Source organism: Colossoma macropomum, unplaced genomic scaffold (assembly GCF_904425465.1).
Source record: "Colossoma macropomum unplaced genomic scaffold, Colossoma_macropomum, whole genome shotgun sequence".
Classification (NCBI taxonomy): Eukaryota; Metazoa; Chordata; class Actinopteri; order Characiformes; family Serrasalmidae; genus Colossoma; species Colossoma macropomum.
In genome coordinates this window covers 18,313,566-18,330,508 of record NW_023494796.1, presented here as the reverse complement: position 1 = coordinate 18,330,508, position 16,943 = coordinate 18,313,566, and the positions used below count along the sequence as shown (strand labels likewise).

Below are 16,943 nucleotides of genomic sequence, written 5' to 3'. Positions count from 1 at the left end.
TATTCATGGCATGTTCAAAGCCATGACAAAAAAAACATCACTTCACCCTGTGCACACTCTACAAATTAAGTGATTTTACTGTAGCATTTAAAATTATTGCTAGCCTAGCATATCCAACCTAAACTGAATTAGTATTGCTAAGTGTACAGTGTGCTGTATTATGTACAAAAACATAAATATTGGTTCAGACTCGGTATCATCTGTATTAAAGGATCTGGGGGCAAAATAACCTGATTGAGACACCCCTAATATGAAGTGGTGCCATGTTTGATATATAGTTGCTGTATGTAGTCGTGAGTTTTCTGTAGATCTGCCTTATGAATCAGTGATTCAGTATTGTCTGTGCTGTGGCAGTTTAGTTACTGTGTGCTGCTCTGTGTGCAGAACAAGTGTGATCAGTACTGGCCCAGCAGAGGCACAGAGACGTACGGCCTCATGCAGGTTTCTGTGCTGGACACCGTGGAGCTCGCCACTTACTGCGTCAGGACTTTCGCTCTGTTTAAGGTAAACACTCATAAACACACTGTCCTCTCTCTCTCTAACACATGCTTATGCTCATTAGATCTCCCTGTTGTCCTCACGCTCCCACACTTTGCCTCTCACACACACGCACTCCTATTCTGCATTTCTCTCGTTTTTCTCTCTTTCTTGCTCTCATTTAGTTCTTCTGAAGCTTTTTTTAAGTTTAACTCAACGCTATGGTTCCATGTGTAGCTGTCAAGAAAAAGAAAACAGACAAAAAAGATTGAAAATTGCACTAGAACACCAAAGCTCGACATTTGAGATGTGGAGTAGGATTTTAGTGGACGGATGAGTCTAAATTTGTAATTGAAATTACTAGGATGAGAAGCAGAAAACCAGCTTCAAAGGCCCAATCACATTTTTTATTTTTACCCCTTCCCCTTGTTACCGAGACGTTAGCATACTACTAGCGATGTTTTATGCTTGTTATGAAGAAAATGACCATAATACATTGACACAACAATAAACTAAGATAAAACAATGGTTATCGTCAATTTTTAATAGAGAAAATACTCACATTTATGAGTTTCTTTAGTCGCTCGCACAGCCTCTTGACGTTTTTTTTTTTCTCATAACACTCTGTTTGAAGTGTGCCTCTGAAAAACCTTCGTTTGAAGGGTAGCCCTAACACTTCGCCCTACCCCTCTATCTCAACAAAAAATGGGCACCCTACCCCTAGACCTGAACGCCAAAACAGAGGGCTAAGGGCTGAGTGGTAGGGCCAAGGGGTGAAATGGGACTGGGCTAAAGACTGAACTTTAGAGGTGTGACAAAATATCCTTGTAGATTTCTTTAAAAGGCTGATAGCAAGTCTACTAAAAAGAATGGAAGCTGTAATAAAGTTAAAAGATGGACACACTAAAAGATGAAAATGTTTATACTAAATTTAGTTGTTGAGCCTGCTGTAATTTTCTGTTAATTTTTCTTGCTTTAAATAAATAACTTAATGGCCATTTTGATTGGAAATTAAATAAACGAAGGGTGGTCTCTGACCTCTACGCACTGTTTGTGCCATCATAATTTAAACCTGCTGTAAAATGTGCTGTTTAATTGGCCAGACTCATGCATACAGATCATGCAATTAAACTTGTTGCCAAGTGCAGATAGGTAGGTGAAACATTACCTTGGAAATAGCCTATGCAAGACTTACGGAATGGAAACAACATATAGTTGCTCATTCTTCACTTACACTGCACGTATATGTTACTGACATGCCATAACCAGTGTGAACTCCAAGTAACACCACGCATTCTCACTTCTTTGCTCTGTCACACAGTCACATTTTTGCTCTCTGTCTCTTTCTCCTGTCTCTCTTTCTCTCTCACACACAAGCAAAAACAGCACACAAGTTTATATACTCTCACATGAATGTGTAAAGCCCAGTTTTGCAGTTTAGGTTCTGTTTGTGCTAAGCAGAGTGGCAGCAGTGAGAGGCGTGAAGTCCGGCAGTTTCAGTTTACAGCCTGGCCTGACCATGGTGTACCTGAGCATCCCACCCCCTTCTTGGCCTTCCTCCGCAGGGTTAAAGCATGCAATCCTCCAGATGCTGGCCCCATCGTGGTCCACTGCAGGTATTTCTACCACTGAGCCCTGCACTATTACACTAGCACGTTGATAAACTTGAAGTGAAGTTGCTTTTTTATGCTGAATTACCTTCTTCCCTAACCTGAAATAGTTTTCACTGGTCAGTGTACTATGACAAATAGAAGTCATGTAGTGTAATCTGGATCAATCCCTCAGCATCCTAAGTATTTCACGGATGAGTGACACAACTAAGGTGCTGGATGAGAGCAGCACAATGCAAGTGAGTGTTCACCTCACCTTAGGATGCTCCACCAAGAAGATTTTATCGCTAAAATTTTGCTTTTTGTTGGCTCAGGAAACTTCATGGTGACTGTCCTAAATTCCTCAGGAAAAATAGGAGAGATGAGAGTTTAGTTGCAGATGAGTGTTGTTATCTGAACGAATCTGAGCACAACGTGTGACTTTATTTAGATCTCTACTAAAACTCAAAAGGAGACAGTAAGAGTATTGAAATCAAAAGCCTCTTTTGTCTTTTCATGTGATCTCATTGTTGTCTAAGAATCTACCAAGCTATAAAGGAAATATTAAGATACTAAGGAGATCTAGGAGAGCTTGAGTTTCTTTGCAGAGGTTCACAGAGAAGCGGAAATCTTTACAGTACTGTGTGTCAAGTATTTGCTGGTTGGTTGAACACAGAAGTGTAGCAATTGGTTTGGATGACGCTGGCATAATATGGCCACAAATAACTGAAAACAACTGAATTCTTCTTTATTACATCCATTATTTTATTAACGGACCTGTTGCTTGAGCCAAATTTTAAACCAGGCAGTTGGATCCCAGTGGGCAGCCACTGGTTTAAGCATTTATCTTTTTCCAAGTTCCCCAAGTATAGATCTCTTCAGGACATTGGGTGATGTCATTTTCAATAGTTCAGACATGACGGTGTCGATGTTTTCCAGCCACCCGGTCACGATTAATCATGTGGAAACATGGCCATTTTTCAGTCGTGCAGTCAGAATTTAGTAGAAGTTACCTCAAAGACGTTTTGACCTATGTTTGCCTGTACTTGCATGTTGTGTGGCATTTTCCAATTTTTCTTGTAGTTTAACTTAACATTAACTTAGCATTTCATTTTGCATCTGTTCCAGTTGAGCTGTTCACACAAATGTTTTGTTTTTGTTTTATTTATGTCTTTTTTCTAATTGTGAAAATGCTGCCTGGGCGAACCATAGCAGTGCTGTTTCCACTGAATGTGCCACTTGATGCTGTAATTGAAAGTTTTTTCACCTTTTTAATGCTTCTGTGACATGGACATTAATATGGAGTTGGACCCCCTTTGAGGTTCTAATAGGCTCTAACAGCCTCCGCTACATTTCCACAACATGGAGTGTATCTGTGGGTATTTGTGCCCATTCAGTCAAAATAGGTGAGGCACTGATGTTGGATGAGAAGGCCTGGTTTGCAGCTGACATTCCAAAGCATTCCAAAGGTGCTAAATGGTGGTTGAAGTCAAGGCTCTGTGTAGGCCACTGGAGTTCCTCCACACCAAACTCATTAAACACGTCTTTATGGGCCTCACTTTGTACATTGGGGCACAGTCATGCTGGAACAGGAAAGGGTCTTCCCCAATCTGTTGGCACAAAGTTGGAAGCATTTAATTGTCTAAAATGTCTTTGTATACTTTAGCATTAACATTGTTCACTGGAACAAAGGGGCCTAGCCCAAACCCTGAAAAATAGACCCAGACTGCCAGACCATTATCCCCCCTACACCAAACTAAACAAGCAGTTTCTAGGCATCCACCAGGTTCGCGCATCAGACTGTTAGATAGTGGCGTTCCTCCATAGCAGTTTTTACAACAGGTGTTCTCACAGAGGAGCTTTACAGAAAAATCTGGGCACAGGCAAGACAGTGGCGACAGTGGCAAGGAAAAACTCCCTAAGAGCGAAGACACTATGAGAGGAACTGAGACTCAAGAGGCACAAGAGCAATATGAACAGAGAGGAAGGTTTTACCATTAATGTAAAAAATTAAAAATAGAGAAAAGGGGACTGCTCCAGCCAATGCTTGGCATTGTGCATAGTGATCGTAGGCTTGTGTGCAGCTGCTTGGCAGTGGAAATCCATTTCATGAAGCTCCTGACGTGCAGTTCTTGTGCTAATGTTTCTTCCAAAGACAATTTGGAACTCTGTATTGAAAGATGCAACAGTGGCTACACAGGTTTTACATGCTACACGCTTCAGCAATCTCTGGCCCCGCTCTGTCAGTGTGTGCCTGGTCTGCCAGTCTGTGGTTGAGCTGTTTTTTCTGCTAGACGCTTCCATTTCACAATAATAGCACCCACTTAATCTAGTGGGGCAGAAATTTCATGAACCGACTTGTGGCAAAGGTGGCATCCGACGACAGTGCCATGCTTAAAGTCACTGAGCTGTTCTGTACAACCCATTCTACTGTGTGTTTGTCTATGGAGATTGCATCCCTATGTGTTTGATTTTATGTACTTTATGTAAAGAGTGTGGCTGAAGCACTTAAACAAAAATATGCATAAACAGCTGATGTGACAAAGCCTTAGCCTTATTTAAGAAAATACTGGTGAAGGTAGAAACAAAGGAGAACATTCCAGATATTTTTTTTTTTTTATTTGAACCTTTGTACTCAAAACAGTTCAAAGCACATATTCTCTGTGTTACCACGCATTGGATTCAGGGAGAATGGTCCAGTCCGGTTGCTGCTGGATGGGCCTGTCCATCTAAATGTTTTTAATGTTTTGCAAATTCTGCCAGTTTTTTTTTTTTCTATGAAAGATTTTTTGTTTTCATGCAAAATACGAATCATTTAATCTGTGTAACATTTGTATGCCAGCCAGTTTTGGATGGGCCTAGTAATCTAGTTGGCCGCCCACAGCAACAGTCCCGCTTCTTCTTTCATTCTTGCTTTATTGCAATGCAATTAAAGTTTTTCCAGGGTTGAAATGGATTGTTGTTTCTTGGACTCTTTATCATTTTCTGTATATTCCACTGAATGCAACACTGCCCCCTAGTGCTTGTGTTACAAGCAAGCAGGTTAGATGACACCTGTGTAAATGTGTGCATATAATGCCTGCATATGTTTGCAGATTCACAGATGCAGACACTTGAAGCACTTAAACGTGTACACAAAACACACGAAGGGTCTGGTAACTAACTGATTAGTTCAGTTAGGTTATAATTAAGTGTGGTAAATCTGAGAAGACATTTGCTGCGATGTGGTTCTCCAGGGTCTGAGTCTTGATACCCCAGGGTTTGCACTTCTGTTTTTCTGTCCTCTTTCAGTGCTGGAGTTGGCCGTACAGGGTGCTTCATCGTGATCGACGCCATGCTGGAGCGAGTGAAACAGGAGAAGACAATTGATGTCTATGGCCATGTGACCCTGATGCGCTCGCAGCGGAACTACATGGTACAGACAGAGGAGCAATACGTCTTCATTTACGACGCACTGCTGGAAGCCGTCACCTGCGGCAACACAGAGGTTCCTGCACGGAATCTATACGCCTACATACAGAGGCTGACACAGGCCGAACCACCTGACAACATCAGCGGGATGGAGCAGGAGTTTAAAGTGAGTGCTAGATCCCAACTCTTTATGGTCTAGCTCACTGTTTCTCCACCCTGGTTCTGGAGGCCCACTGCCCTGCACTTGAAAAACTAATAATTTCCCTCTTCTGTTCTGTGTTATGGTTTAGAGATTAGCCAATGCCAGGGCGCACAACTCTCGATTTGTGAGTGCTAACCTGCCCTGCAATAAGTTTAAAAACAGACTGGTCAATATCATGCCCTACGAGAGCACACGGGTGAGCTTGCAGCCGATTCGTGGAGTGGAGGGCTCAGACTATGTCAATGCCAGCTTTATAGATGGATATAGGTATGGCTTTTCATAATAAGTCAGCATCTAATATTTGAAATAGAAAAAAGGTTTATGTAAGTTAGAAGCAAGTTTCATTGGGTGGTATAGGTGGTAGGTTTTATAATACAGAATGTATTGTAATGTCTCTCTCTCTTTCTCCTTACCCAACCCCCCCATCTCCCCGTAGGCAGCAGAGGGCATATATAGCTACACAGGGTCCTCTGGCTGAGACAGCTGAAGATTACTGGAGGATGCTATGGGAACACAACTCCACTATTGTAGTCATGCTCACTAAACTCAGAGAGATGGGAAGGGTTAGTTACAATCTAATGAGAACGCTCTCTTTTTCTCACACATTTGCAAAATTACAAATTCTAACATTTTCTCTGTCTGTATTACTTCATGGCATTCTCTTGCATTGTGAATTGGATGAACCCAATATAAAATTAACGTGTCTAAATGTGTGTTTACTTTTGCAGGAGAAATGCCATCAGTACTGGCCATCAGAAAGGTCCGCACGCTATCAGTATTTTGTGGTAGATCCCATGGCCGAGTACAACATGCCCCAGTACATCCTGAGAGAATTTAAAGTGACTGATGCCAGAGTATGTTACTTATTAACATTTGCACACACATTACTTTTATTATGAGGGTTTTCTGTAAGAAACATTTTTATGCGTTACAGTGCAGAAGCCACTGGGTAGCTACTGGGTACATCTAAAGTCAGTTCTAATTGTAATTCAGTGTATTTTATCCAAGTGAAAGCCACATTTTTTCCTCATTGGAATTAAGGGTAGACAATAATACAGAAATAAAATATCATGATACTTGAAGGCATTTTCATTACACAACATGGATCATATTTATTATATATTATCATTTTTTTATTTTTCTAAGATTCTAAGGTAAGTAGTTACACATTTAGCAATGGTAGTTTTTTGATATTTCTGTATATATTGTGCTGCACTTCAGCCAATTTAACAGGACCAGGTATGCTGTAATGGATTCTCACGATTAACCAACAATAGCGCAAAACCTTCAACAAATGCGCAACTTGAGAGCAACATCTAAATTTCTTTTTAATGATACACAACTACAGACGATATCCACATTAGGCTCTAAAAAGTTCGCAAAAAAACTGATCTGGGAACTTGCAGAATGTTCCTGAAATGGTACAGTTTTCATTTTTTTTATTATTGTGGAGAATGAGAACTCTCACTCACTCAGTGAGTCACACAGCTCTAACTCACCATGTACCAAGACACCCTGTCTTTTTCTGGAGCAGTCTGGAATGATCTGGCTATTTCGTCATACACACTAACACACACACACACACACACACACACACACACACATATATTTTACTGAGGCTTCATTTCACATTTCTTTTCTTAGGATGGACAGTCCCGAACTGTGCGGCAGTTCCAGTTCACTGACTGGCCAGAGCAGGGTGTGCCAAAATCTGGAGAAGGCTTCATTGATTTCATTGGTCAAGTACACAAAACAAAAGAGCAGTTCGGTCAAGATGGACCAATCACAGTACACTGCAGGTGAGTGAATGTCCTGATTGGCGAGGTAAGAAATGGGTAACGTGGTAAAACACATAAAATAGAGATGTCAAAAGTATTAGGATTTTTTGGTGCCAAGTTGATTTTTTTTCTGTAGTGCCTGTTAAATCAGAACCACAATCCTCTCTGACTGCAAGTAAAGAGTGTGGCACACATACCAAAAAAACATGATGACCAGCAGTACACATCAAACAAAAAGATGTTTCAAAGCAACATCATTTTGAGGCAGAAACCCCTAACCAGCGTATGTTCGGAGACCTCTTGACTGCATTTGTCTAGACATCACATTGTCGCCTGCATCACCAAACGGAGGAATTACTACATACATAGTAAACTGCGGCTTCAGCATTGATTTGATTAGGTTTTTTTCATTGTTTCAACTGCCGTCTGTTAAAAAAATAGGTATGGAAAAAAACTTTCAATTTAAAGCAGTTGAGCATGGTAATGTACTGGACTTCAAAACCCATTCTGCAAATGGTGCCATAAAATATTTCAGATGTAAGTTGTATCATGTCCAAAAAATAGAAGCACACATTTCCTTTATTTTTGTTTGATTGATATTTTTGTTAAATGATAACTTTCATGATATAGCCTATGACGTGATGACACGTTTTAATAGTGTATACATAAGTGATTGTGCTTAATGACATTTCTGCTTTTGCTGTGGTATCAACTAAAAAATGTTTTTATGAACCTATAGCTATTGTGACATTAACATAAAATAATTCAAAATTGAGTGAACCAATTGAGTGAAATTAACTATTATCTGTGCTTTTTCTAGCTGCTGTTGTAATATTGTGTTGTATGCAGTAGTAGTGAGGTCTGTACAATAGTTGACTGGTAAGAAATGGTCTTCGTGTGTTACAGTGCTGGTGTTGGGAGGACAGGGGTATTTATCACTTTGAGTATAGTGTTGGAGAGGATGCGTTATGAAGGAGTGGTCGACATCTTCCAAACTGTCAAAATGCTGCGAACACAGAGACCAGCTATGGTGCAGACAGAGGTAAGCACACTTGCACTTGAACATACACTGCTGACACTACTGTTCAAAATTTTGGAATAAGTGGTTTGAGTCATATAAAACAAATCTGTTTTCAGATAAATGTATGAAATGAATTCAGTATACAAGTCCTTTGCAACATCATGACTGTCAAACAATCAAATAATCAAAAATTATAGTAATTACAGTGAGGACCAAAAGAGACCACTTTGAAAATTTGGGATTGTTTTTCATTTGACCCTACAAATAAACCATCGAAAAGTTTAGAATTTGAAACATTTAAAACATAGAAAATTCAGATGACTCAGGTGGATCTACTCATCAGAGGCTTTTCCACAGTCCACAGAGTGCAGACTCTCATAAAAGAAAGGGGGGCATTTCAAAGAAACTGCTTTTTACTAATATCGTTATGCTGATGATGTAATTTGTAATTAAATTCCATTAAATCACATTAGGAATGCAAAAGCATTTTCACAAGTGGCCTCAGACATTTGGACCACACTTTAGATGATTACAGTACAGGACTTACAGTGTTTAATGACTCAGAATCGTTAAAATATTGAATGAAACATCATAGAATTACATTTTGGTGTTTGTAAGATTTAAATCTATATCAAAATATCTAAATCTATATAAAATGAGACTAGGCAACCCTAGTTTTGCTGGACTGCCACCGGCTGCATAGCATTTGTTACAAAAATGGCAACAGCATTTCAACACTGGGGAGGGAGTCATTCATTTAGGGTGCAAAGGTAGAACTTCTTATTAGAAGTTCTCCTCTCATCTCTGCAAAAGTCCTGGCAGACTGCTTGCTACCTAACGTTAGTGACATTCAAGTGTGGATAGCTAAGCGCAGAACAAATATCCATGTAATTGAACGATACAATGGTTGAGATAAATATCTACACTATATGGCCAAAATGTGGACACTCTTCTTAATTTTTGAGCTCATTTCAGCCACATCTATCGCTAACAAGTATATAAAAAGTTTATAAAAATCAGTCATAGCCACTGACAGTAGAATTGGCCGTACTGAAGAGCTCAGTGACTTTAAACGTGGGACTGCCACAAGTCAGTCTGAAATTTCTGCTCTTCTAGATCAGTCAACTGTAAGTACTATTTTAGTGAAATGGAAGTGTCTAGGAGCAACAACAGCTTAGCTAGGGAGCAGTGGCCCACACAAACTCAGAGAGCAAGGGCGCAGAGCACTGAAGCGCAAAGTGCATATAAAGCTCTGTTGCATCACTCACTACAGCAAGGCCGCCGAGTGCTGAGGCACATAGCACATAAAAAAACTCTGTTGCATCACTCACTTTCACAGAGTCAGTCTCACAGAGTTTCAAACAGCCTCTTAGAGCAACTTTACCATAAGATGGGAGCTTTATGAAATGAATTTTTTAATGGCTGAGCATCTGTATACAGTCCAAAAATTACTATATTCAATACCAAGCCTGGGCTGGAGTGGTGTAAAGCACGCTGCCACTAAAATCTGGAGCAGTCAAAACGTTCTCTGGAGTGATGAATCACGCTTCACTATCTGGCAGTCTTACAGACAAATCTGTGTTTGGCGGACACCAGGAGAACACTACCTACCTGAATGCAAAGTGCCAGCAGTAAAGTTTGGTGGAGGAGGGATAATGGTCTGGGGTTGTTTTCAGGGTTGCTGTTAATACTACACCATACAGAGACATTTGCTTCCAACTTTGTGGCAACAGTTTAGAGAAGACCCTTTCCTGCTCCAGCATGATTGCGCCCCTGTCAGATCAGTTCCTGGCCTCACAAATGCCCTTTTGACTGAATACGCACAAATTCCCACAGACACAATCCAAAATCTTGCAGAAAGCTTTCCCACAAAAGTGGGACTGTTATAGTCACAAAGGGGGCCAACTCCATATTAATGCACATGGTTTTGGAATGGTACTTCCAACAAGCTCATATAGGTGTAATGGTCAGGTGTCCAAATTCTTTTGGTCATATTATAAACACATTTATGCCACCGTATATCCTCAACATATATCAACAATATCTATAACTACAACATTTGGTGTGGCGGCTTGCATAAAACCTTCACATGGTGAAATTTTGACTTTTTGGAAGTTGAGTGTTTATTAAAGAAATGAACTCTTACAATTATGTTACCTCTGACTTTCTGTGTCCCATAGGAGCAGTACCAGTTTTGCTACCGTGCAGCACTGGAGTACCTGGGCAGTTTTGATCACTATGCAACATAAGCTTTCCAGTTTCTCTGGACCAACAGACCATTTCCCTTGTTATCTGCCGTACCAAACCACTTTCTCCCATTGCGCCACTGTCTTCACACTGTCTGGGCAATTACACCTTGAAGCTGTATTCTTGGGTTACGGGTTCAGTTAAAGGCTACATCAAGTTGAGCCACAGGTCATTTTGTTCAGTTCAACCTGAAGCTTCCTTAAGCTGAACTCAGAGTGAACAAACTGAGCCAGCTTTGGAGCGAGCCTATGTGATACACTCGTTCCGAGAGCATAAAATAAGCTGCAGTGGGTAATTGCATAACAGTTGATTGGACAGGAACTCCTAGGTGAAGTATTCTGTCTAGGTTGAACAGTTACAGACACTGTGGACAAAGCACCTGGGAGATGAGTGGCCAAACGATTAGGAATGTTTGTTTAATCACACTTTAAAAACAGTTTTGATTAACAAAGCTAAGTGTTTTCGAATGAATTTTGCCACTGATTTGTGTCACCAATTGTAAAGTGGACACCACTAAGTCACTTGTGTCTATGACTGAAAGAGATTAGGACTAATACCTAATTGCTTAAGTTTTGGAGCTTGTGCCACTACCTTCTGTTTCAGCCTACAGATAACACAATACACACAGACATGCACATATACGAAAGGAGAGGATTGGCAGTCGCAAGATATTTGAAAAGCTGTGCAATACTGAATATGAGTGCACCTTGAATTTCAATGAAAAGCACCCAGACTGGTAATCCACAGTGTAATTATATTGTCTGTTTAATCTTATATTATACTGAAATATAAAAACTTAAATATAACTATATATATATATATATATATATATATATATATATATATATATATATATATAGTATTCATATATATTATCACATAAAGATTTATTGTTTTGGGTGGTATTTAACTATGAAATGTTAAGTGAGGCACCGTTTTGTGCACAAATGTCAAAGAAAACTTGATAGAAAAAACAACCGAAAGAATTTTTGCTACACTTGACCAAACAGAGACACTAAGTTTTGAAGTTCACCTTATCAAAACCTTTATGGTGACATGTTCAATACAATAACACAAATGATCGTTCAGCTGTAGTAGTGCCTTATCATAGTTTTAAACGTTGTAAATGGTTCAAGTTTTGATTCACTTCTGTGTATGTATACCTGCGTTTTAAATTATAGACAACTTTGATAAAATACGATTACATGTGCCACAGAATTTTAATATCACTTGGGTAACAACAAGCAGTATGTCTCACTGTGGTACATACACACTAATGTTTGTTGTTTTTTTTTTTACAAAGCCATATTAATCAACCCAAATTTATGCTGCCAAGGCCTTTAGGAATTCTTACTACTTACAGTATATGCATGCACATTTTTGAAAGAACTTTATGTATTTGGTGACATTCATGCATTTTGAAAAGATGTGCAAGAAATCATTTGTATTTATATATTTTTCCGGTTCTTAAAAAGTTCCTACATGGCAGTGATTCATCATAAGCAATTACATCAAATAAGTAAACTTATATGTGTTTGACATAACTGTATTTTATGTCGTCATCTTTTTTTTTGTTACTGTAATCGTCCTATATTTTTGCCTTTCAGAGAGTGCGCAGTGTCTGAAAACACTTCTTCAGATAGTAAGGTGCTGCTTCATCCTTTTGTTTTGGACATGTTCACTCTTTGGGCATTTTCACATAAGAGGTTTGGTAGTTTAAAAGGGATTCCTGGGGGTTATTTACGTGTTCTATAAAACATAATTTGCACTATGAAGATGCAGAAACATGAGTTTTGTGGTTTCCAATTTAAAGAGGAATGCTCTCGTCAATGGCAGTGGCATCACAAAGACTTCTCTGGTCATTCACACTATGTAAAAATTTCAGATCTTGCCATGGAAATACACAGCAGTCTATTTGTGGAACAGCCCACAGAGATCTGTGATGCGACCCTATTTCACAAAGAGTTTTGGTTGCAATTTAGGGGGCCAAGCACCCCAGGAATCTGATCGGCTTAAGATATGTGAAAATGCTCTTAGTGTCTCTGTTCTCGACAGCGGCCATGGCGTAATCCACACTAGGGAACAGCCTCTTTGGCGTTTTGGAAATGACTGCACTCTTGTTCTATGCACTAACCCTTATTAATTCTTCAGCACGGAATGTTACTGATGCCGTCTGAGAAGAATATCACTGTACTGCTCACAGTGTGTGCATGTTAAGATATAAAATGAATATCTTTTGGTGTCAAAGAATAATGAGAATATACACTTGTAGTGTTAGCATTAAATGTTCTACAGGAGAAAGGATGACGTGATCGTAGTTCTCTCGCTAGTCCTCTGTCAGGAGTCTGGTACATTGAGAAAGAGGACGTACCGAGATTCTCAAGGAAACATGTTTTTACCAGGAGCCAAAGGTTCGGTTGATTTAATTTAAATGCTCTGTTTGGCTCCCCTGCGACATTCGACATCATTGTCCTCCCTTACGCTTCCTTCTTTCTGCATTTGTTGTGTTTCTCGATATCTCTGCAGTTGAAATACCTTTCTCATGTGTCAAGTTCTGAATTGCAAAAACTCTTACCATCCACCTTTGGAATCAGCCTATTATCATGCTGCAGTTATTTGCCGACTTTTATTATACGTTTTATTGTTTTCACATTGCTGATCTGTCTAAAACGCTACATCAGAAGTGTGAGTATGCAGTTCACTTTGTGAAACTATGATGTACAAACCAAGGCAGACCATGTTTCATCATGTGAAAATGACCAAATATTCATTTTATCGCTTATTCATTTTTATTACTTTGTTAAACGGTGATGTGAGAGTTTCTGCAATTTTACCCATTGGTTAACGTGAACACAAGTGAGGCCTGTCAATGATCATTTACCTCTGATTTTGTAGTAAATGTAAATATATATTAGAGAATTAATCTTATGCTTTTTTTATTTTCCTACTTATGTTGTGAGGACAGAGTTGTGTGAGAATACAGGGGTATTCATGGAACTCTTTATTTGTTACAAATAAACTGGTAAGAAATGTGTAAGCAATTTGTTTATTCTTTTCACATTTACACGTCTTTATTTGGCAGACGCTTTTATCTAAAGTGATATTACTCTGTGTTCAAGTGCCAAATGTATGTTTCCACCGAAATGTTGGCTGCTGAACGTTTTTGGCCAAAAGTGTTAAAAAAAAAAGAGTAGTAGTAGTAATATTAATAATAATAATTGTAATCAGTTTTTGACTGAAAACGCCTCAAATTTTTGGCCAAATACATCAGATTAAATAGTCCTTCAGCAAAGTTTCAAAATCTAGTTTTCAGAATCTTTGCAAATACTTTTAATGGTGATGAAAATTAGACATAGTCATTAAAAACACTGTTCTCTTCGCTCTCCTGAGCTGGTCAGTGCAGGCACACTTAAAACACTTTCAGCAGGAAAAACAAACAAACAAAAAAAAAGCAATTTGCTTTTAAGGAGTACCACGACCAAGAACCTCTGCACTACAGGTTCAACACCACCTAAAAACATAACGACCCATCAACTAGCACAGTGACGCCATCTGCAGCAGTTTCTAAAAAAACTAAAAAATTTACGATGTCTGTCAAAACTAATGGAAACTATTGAATTTGTTGACTGTATGCAGACATTGGATTTTATTACTATCTATATCTATATTAGTGACTGGAGATCATAGCATAATTATTGTATATATATATTACTATATTAATTATAAAATATGAATAATTATATTATAAAGAGCTAAATACTTGTCTAGGGCTAGGGTTACTTCAGTTTGAACTAATTTTCTAGAATTGTGATCTAAATTTTCTAGTGACCTCCAATGTCCTCTCCTGCTTCCACAGCTGCTCTCTCGCCCGCAATCCTGCATTAGTTTACACCAGACGTCTCCTGCTGTAGGGGTCTGTTAAATCTCTGATACTGACTAGTACAGGTGTAAATCTCTAACTTTATTTAAACCATTTAGTTTGATTTAGGAAATCTCAAATGTCACATTACAATTCAGTTATTTCAAAAAATACTCTGAACACACAAATGTGTGTTCACATTCACAATGTTTTCATAAATGCATTTAGAGGTCATTTACAATTTATGATCATATTTTTGTCCATGTGTCTCTTGGCTTCCAACACAAGTGAAATAAAGGCCATGTTATCAATTATTATTATTAATATTACTACTTAAGTTGCAAATCTAAACAGTTACCATCACTGTAGATAACATACCTGACAGTCTCTTAGAGTTTAAAAATCATCATAGACATATGATTGTTTAAAACTCTCCTTATAATTCTGATGAATTTAGTTACAGTAAATTTGATCCTGTTCCTCCATGACTTTAAACTCAGCTTTGGGGTGTAGCCAGAACCTTTATCAGCTCCACTTACCATTTAGGTGGACTTTGTAGTTCTACTATTACAGACTGTAGTCCATCTGTTTCTCTGCATACTTTGTTAGCCCCCTTTTACCCTGTTCATCAATGGTCAGCACCACAGAGACAAGACCACCACAGAGCAGGTGTTATTTGTGTGGTGGATCATTGTCAGTAGTGACACTAATTTGGTGGTGGTGGTGATGTGTTAGTTTGTGTTGTGCTGGTACGAGTGGATCAGACACAGCAGTGCTGCAGTTTGCGTCCACTTTGTCCACTCTATTAGACGGACCTACCTTGTTGGTCCACCTTGTAGATGTAAAGTCAGAGACGGTAGCTCATCCGTTGCTGCACAGTTCGAGTTAGTCATCTTTTAATCCTTCATCAGTGGCCACAGGACATTTTTTTGTTGTTGGACTATTCTCAGTCCGACAGTGACGCTGAGGCATGGTAAGTAGAGCTGATAAAATGAACAGTGAGTGTAGAAACAAGGAGGTGGTCTGTAGACACATTTTATTTACTAACCAAATCCCATACATTGCTGACACACTGGACTTGAGGTCTAGTGTGATGAGCTCAGCAAACTGAAAACAGACTAACACATTACCACTCAGAGGCTTTAGGGTTGAGTTAAGGATTCACTGTAACAGGATTTACTGTAACACTGCAACATACAAAGCATGTTAAACCAAAAACACTAGTACGCGAACATAGATGACAACAATCGGCCAACACATTGCAAACACACAGGCCTGTACAAACTCAAAATGCATTACTGTGGTGGTTAAAACCCTCAAGGGGGGCAACAGAGGTCAAATCTGAGCATCTGTAAACAGCAGTGGCAAACAGTGACTACTGAAGCTAGGCCTTCAGTTGGGGTGCAGATGTCCAAACTCTGTCAAAAGCATCTCTATGACAATGTTAACATCTTCTAGCACCCATATGGGATTCCAGTGTGCACCAATCAGGCATAACATTATGTCCACTTCCTTGTTTCTATGCTCACTGTCCATTTTATCAGCTCCACTTACTATATAGGCGCACTTTGTAGAGGTGTTTAAAAACTCCAGCAGCACTGCTGTGTCTGATCCACTCAGACCAGCGCAACACACACTAACACACCACCACCACATCAGTGTGAAGAACAGGGTAAAAGGGGGCTAACAAAGTATGCAGAGAAACAGATGGACTACAGTCTGTGATTGTAGAACAACAAAGTGCACCTATAGTAAGTGGAGCTGATCAAATGGACAATGAGCGTAGAAACAAGGAGGCGGTCATAATGTTATGCCTGATCATCGTCATCATGAAGCTACCGATAATTATAATTCACATAAATATTGTTTGGCTGTTCTAGATAAAGCACAAAAAGCTTATAATAGACATTGCATGTTTTATTTATTAACAGACATGTTAACATGTATTCTAGCATGTATGTAGCAGGTTTACAGTGACTCAGTAAAGAGCTCTGATACAGAGCAGTTTTTTTTTTTTATTTCTAACAGATTATCAGGAATCAACTGCATTAAAATTCTTAGACTGAGAAATCTCATGGCCAACAACTCTCAGAGCTAAAATGCTTGGTGTTCCTTGTTCTGTTCTTGGCTTGGGGACATTTTGACAGATGCATGTGTAGGAAAATGAATTTGAATAGCATGAGCTTGTTTAATTACAGAGCTGCAGGTGGCTGCTACAGCGTCCCAGCTTGCTAGTGCGTAACAGTCATTTCCAGTGGCATTAAACTTTAATTTGTCTGACACAATTTGGTAAATTATGAATATTCATCATACCCCTATGATCTCAGGTACCCCACTTGGGTAAACTATGTTTAGAATG

General features: G+C 39.1%; 1 protein-coding gene across 1 annotated transcript in view; it reads left to right on the top strand.

Annotated features, from left to right (window-relative positions):
- The window catches only part of ptprdb (protein tyrosine phosphatase receptor type Db), a 110,142-nt gene extending 98,636 nt beyond the window's left edge, over positions 1–11,506 (top strand). Inside the window, exons 27-35 of the mRNA XM_036583042.1 lie at positions 385–504; positions 1,939–2,093; positions 5,358–5,643; positions 5,768–5,946; positions 6,116–6,242; positions 6,408–6,533; positions 7,324–7,478; positions 8,364–8,499; positions 10,659–11,506. Coding sequence (XP_036438935.1) covers positions 385–504; positions 1,939–2,093; positions 5,358–5,643; positions 5,768–5,946; positions 6,116–6,242; positions 6,408–6,533; positions 7,324–7,478; positions 8,364–8,499; positions 10,659–10,727 — 1,353 coding nt within the window. The 3' untranslated portion in view covers positions 10,728–11,506. The remainder of the gene's footprint in view (positions 1–384; positions 505–1,938; positions 2,094–5,357; positions 5,644–5,767; positions 5,947–6,115; positions 6,243–6,407; positions 6,534–7,323; positions 7,479–8,363; positions 8,500–10,658) is intronic.
- The last annotated feature ends 5,437 nt before the right edge of the window (positions 11,507–16,943 follow it).